The sequence below is a fragment of the Cynoglossus semilaevis genome, chromosome 7 (assembly GCF_000523025.1).
Source record: "Cynoglossus semilaevis isolate Cse_v1.0 chromosome 7, Cse_v1.0, whole genome shotgun sequence".
Taxonomy (NCBI): domain Eukaryota; kingdom Metazoa; phylum Chordata; class Actinopteri; order Pleuronectiformes; family Cynoglossidae; genus Cynoglossus; species Cynoglossus semilaevis.
Window position 1 is genome coordinate 6459180 of NC_024313.1, and position 5353 is coordinate 6464532.

The window sequence follows — 5353 nt, forward strand, 5'->3', positions numbered from 1 at the left end:
TCGTCCTCGTCTGTCCTGGACATTATAAGCTGCCTTCGTGGACCTGTGAGGTGGGGGACGCTGGAAGGGGAGTCCATCACTCCAGAGTCCAGTTTAGGGGTAGAAGTGCAACGTGGCCCAACCCGGCCCATGAGCCCTCGGACATCTCTGTGCAGAGCTGGATCACTAGGGATGGAGTTTAGACCTCCTGTGTCTTTGTCCAGTCTGGGGTTACTGGCACTGCTGGGTGAATGAGGGTCTGCGCTGAAGTACAGGGTAGAATTGGACTCAGTAGGGCAGAAATATGGCTCAGGACTGTCTCCAAACACAGACTTTCCCTCTGGTGAGCTGCGTTTGAACTCCGATGACGGTGACTCCGTCTGGCTCTCCATCTCCAGACTGTCAAACTCTTCTTCTGGTTGTTCGGTGGACGAGGGCTCGCTCACACTCTGGAACTCGTCCTTGCAGTCCGACAGCGGAGCCAGACCTTTTCCCTGCGACTCGGAGGCTGCGGAGATGGCCTCACAGCTGACCCCTGCTGTGATCGTCATGCCCTCGTTCTTATATCCTTGATTGTACTCCTCCATGTCCAGTATGGTTGCTGGCACCCCGGCCCCGTAGGCTCTGTTGATTTTCCCCATGTCTCCTGTCTTTAAAGCTAGTCGGATCAAAAGCCAGTGGTGGTGGTAACATGGGCAGGAGCTGCCAGCCTGCCCCCCGCAGGTACCTGGGTGTTCCAGCAGTGTCCCAGCCACACCAGAGAGGGAGAAGCTGCCATGGTTCTGAATGGAGGGAGCGTGGTAACTTTTGTCCCCCAGAGAGAAGGACGACTCTCCCTGATCCATGCATGCGTTGCCCATGTTGTTGTTCTTGGTACCTTGGGAAATCTCTGTTGACTTGGGATGAAGGAACCGGTAGTAGATGACAAGAAAGATAGCACCTGAGACAAACACGGGAGACGAAGATGTTAAATCACAAAACACTCAAGACACAACGAGAATGTTGAGCAGCTCAACAGTTTGTGGGGTCTGTTGTCTGACTTTCCTCTTTATGATGCACTGGACATTTTCAATAAGAGACGGATCTGGACTGCAGGCAGGCCAGTCCAGTACACTGAGAGTTCCCTCATTAACCAAAATCTATCCCTTTCATATTATGTGACACACATCCATGGTATTTGGTGCAGGTTTTATACATCAACATGTCTCAATGATAGCAGCACTTTACAGTTTGATTATTATAATTATAATATAAAACTCCAGCATTATCACATGCAACACATACTGACAAACTAGACACAGGTGTCAGGCGTCACACCTGAGACAATAACACCCTATTATTAAAAACACTCGAGAGAGAGAGAGAAGGTGACTCACCGAGGAGAAAGCTACACAGCACAGTGGTGGGGAGGGTCATGCTTTCCCATGATGCCTCGCTAAGAAAGTCAGAGGCGGCCAGTAGCAACGTAGCATTCTCCACAAACATGAACTGCAAGAGGAGAGTAGGTCACATGATCAGTCCCTCCGTGGGCAGCTTTACATCGCTACAGGCCGAGGACACAAGTAGAGGATGACGGTGCAAACTAATCTGACTCCACACAGCATATATCTGTGTGTGTGTGTGTGTGTCTGTGTGTGTGTGGATTTATCACGGGCCACATCAGCGACAACACGTTGACTCTTACTGCATAAAAGCTGGCCATGCGGAAACGTGAGGGTCTGTCCTTGACATTGAAGAAGAGGAAGACGTGAACGAGTCCAACGATGCCATTAAAAGCACAGCAGCACCAGGGGCCGGTGCAGATGTCGATCTGCTGTGACACCAGCCAGAAGGAGGCAGTGAGCCAGTGGAAACCTGGAGGTCAATGCAGAAATAGACCTGGAGGTGTCAGTGTGTGATACAGAATCAGCATGGAGTGCACACAGTGGAGAACATCAGAGCTGCTGCATCACTCTAAGGCAGGGGTGTCAAACTCATTCTCACCGGGGGCCACATCAGCAGTACAGTTCCCCTTGAAGGGCCGGTTATGAATGGAAAACTGTATAGATCAGGGGTCCCCAACCCCCGGTCCGTGGACCACTGCCAGTCCATAGGTCATTTGGTACCGAGCCGCAGTGGGATATAGTGAAAAATGTACTTAAGTTTTACTAATTTACTTCATTCAAAAAAAGTCATATCCATTTAAAGATAAAGATAATCTGGCTAAAGATAATCTAATTTTAAATTAATAGGTCATTCAAACTCTGATACTATCAGAATAGACGTATAAAAGATTATTTTGAAAATTTAATACTCAGTACCTTACTACAGGTCTGTACTAACGGGTGGTACTAGCTGACCAGTCCTTGGAACAAAAAAGATTGTGGACCGCTGGTATAGATGTAACTACTCCATAACAGACTAATACATGTTTCTGCAATTGATTATTATTTGATTGATTATAAAAACTTTTCATTATTTAGGTTAAGAAACTCTGCTGCATGGACTTTACTAAATGCTTTTTAAGCTCCCGCGGGCCACACAAAATGGCTTGGCGGGCCGCATTTGGCCCCCGGGCCTTGAGTTTGACACGTATGCTTCAAGGGATGTTGGCCGCAGATTCTCCCCTGCTCCAATCTGACAGATATTTTATGTGATGTAACATATACACACATGTAAACTGACACCCACCTACCACTCCACAGACCCACCAGTTGAAGACTCGGGCAAAGAGCATGAGACATGTGACCCTGGCTCCCAGCATCCCTGCCCTCCACAGCAGCTGGCACAGCATGGCTGCAGGAGGCATGGCCAGGTGACCGGGTCTGATCAGACAACAGGCTCTGCTGAACAGAACCAGGGCCCAGGAGATGGACAGAACACACAGGCCACAGCAGTAACCCACTGAAGGTAGAAACACATTAGATTCTCAATCCCAGATTTTGCAGTTTTGACACTATTTGTACCAAGTTGCAGTGAAACAGCAAGTGTTGTAGCAGCAAATTAGAAATGTAGAAAAGTCAGTGTATTTGTATCCTTCTTGGTTGTCTTATTACTATTAGGGTGGGTGCCCAATTAGGCATTTCTTTGACTGAATCCCCCTGCTATTAATGCCTGTGTTTACCTGGTGACATGACGCCCACATCTGTGGACACCACCACGTAGGCCTGCAGCAGGGTCTGGGGCAGCGTGAGCACCAGGGCCTCCAAGAGCCACAGTGCAGCCGCGTCTGCCTGCTGCATGACTGCCACTCCGAGTTCAGCCACGGAGTCCTGCATGTGCAGCACAGACCTCATACAGTCCCACAACCTGTCAGGAGAGGGAGCCAACGGCCCACCAAAGAGAAGTCAGTGGCAACGTTTCATGAAATTTAAATAACGGAATGAAGCACAAGACAAAAGTTTTATCATTAAGTAACACACGTCAGAGAAGAATATGCTAACCCCACTTTAAATTAAATTTAGAATTTTCTTTTAAGAATTATGGAAAAACGTGGGAGCCTAACACTGTTGAGATCCAAACAAAACAAGGTCTGAAAGAACAAATCCTATTTTAATAAATTCAGGACATCCTCAGTGTTCATGCTAAATTACCTGACACGTTTCAAAAGACAAGCCATCCACTCTGATGACACCATGCTGTGTTGTCTGAATTTATATGCACAGCATGAACAGCTCACCTTCTGAAGATGCCCAAGTGCAGAATGTGTATGACAGAGAGGTAGCATCGCCTGTCGTCTCCATCATCATGATACCACTTCATACTCAGCAGTTGAACCACTGTCCCTGGGAGAAAGAGGCCCAGGGTGAGGCCGGCCCACTGTGTCTCCTCATTCCACAGGTAAAAGCCTACACAGTAGAACACTGACACGTATACACACACACACACGGATACAAAATAGACATATTGTTATTTTTCAAGGAAAAAAATATTGAGAAATATAATTAGAATTTAGTAATTTCTATATGACTGAAGTTTGGCATTTCACTATAAGTATGATAATATTATGGGACAGTTTGCTTAGAAATAGCTAAGCAAAAATGGGCACAAACTGGTCAAAATAGGACAGTTTGCTTAGAAATAGCTCAGATTTGGGCAAAAATGGGCACAAACTGGTCAAAATCTAATCAAAACAAAGTCAAAAACAAAGGCTGGAAATTAAAAAAAATAAATAAATAAAGCTATGAGAGTTTAGCTTTAAAAACAATGAGAAACAGCTTTGACAAAAATGATAAAATAACTATTCTTTTTTTATTTTAACTTGCGACCATTGTTTGCCCCATAGAGTCCACGCAGCAGGGGGTAAAATTCCAGGAACTTTACTGTAGCCACACAGAGGACAAAGCCAGTCATTGTACACATTCAGTCCCTGTTTTCTCTTTTGTCCTGCCCTTGGTTCATTGATCTGCTTAGTCATCGGTTTGTGCTGCAAAAGACTTTCAGCACAGACTCCAGATGTGCATGGCTTCGTCCTCTCGGAAACATTACCAATAATATTAACAATATTGCAGTTGTTGACTTATTTAACTGTATCATCAACTGACTGGTCTGTACAAGGTCATCGAGGTCATCCACTGTCCTGTCCTGTCCTGGCTCTGCTGCTGCATCTTTCTGTGTTTCATAAGGGATGTAGGAGCAGCAGTGGGGGGGCTGGAGGGATAATATGGCCACAGAGATGTTGCTTACATCTGGTGTTGCAGAGTAGAACCCAAAGATCACGGTCCCCAAAGTGATATACAGAACCGGATGTATATATGACACGTCATATATACATCCATGTCGTGAAGGTTGAACATTGATTAAAACGTTTAATTTTCAAACTTTATAACGACAGGAAACTCACTAGTAAAAAATTTAGTTTCAGGAAAATAAATTAACCTCAATTTCTTTTTATTTCATGTATGTGTATGAAGTTTAAAAATAAGAAAAAATAAATATATAGTAACATGTAGAATGCAGTGTGTATTTATTATCTGTCTTTTAAGGAGTACTAATTATGTCCTAACCTGTATGACCTCTGGAGGTTAAGAGGCCAAATTCAAAGACACTCAGCGGGTAAAACGATACATCTCAGCGCATTGAATAAACACCGTCAGATTAATCGATTGTGTAGAAATGTCTTTGTGACAGCATCCTTAACGACTGGCTACGAGCATCATGGCTGAGCAGAGGCTGCTGCTGCTGCTGCTGCTGCTGCTGCGCGGTTCGCTCTGAATGTACCGTGCAATTCAAGAGAAAACCGTTACTTTTCAGCACGAATTCTTTTTCTTTTATTCCTGTCCCTAACATAATCGGTGTCAGCACCGCGGCGTCTGTGGACTTACGGGAGGTGCGCTCGGCCACGATGACCAGCGCCGACACCGCGAGCAGCAACGCCTGGCACCCGGCGATCCCG

General features: G+C 45.7%; 1 protein-coding gene across 1 annotated transcript; it reads right to left on the bottom strand.

Moving 5' to 3' along the window:
• Window positions 1-2: 2 nt before the first annotated feature.
• On the bottom strand, window positions 3-5345 carry xkr5a (XK related 5a; the record flags this gene model as incomplete). The annotated part of the gene is made up of 7 exons (XM_025057051.1): window positions 5283-5345; window positions 3638-3821; window positions 3083-3267; window positions 2650-2862; window positions 1664-1833; window positions 1356-1467; window positions 3-919 (listed from the first exon to the last, which is right to left on the bottom strand). Coding segments are annotated over exons 2-7 (1680 nt in total), but the record flags the coding sequence as incomplete, so codon positions are not given.
• Between the last annotated feature and the right edge of the window lie 8 nt (window positions 5346-5353).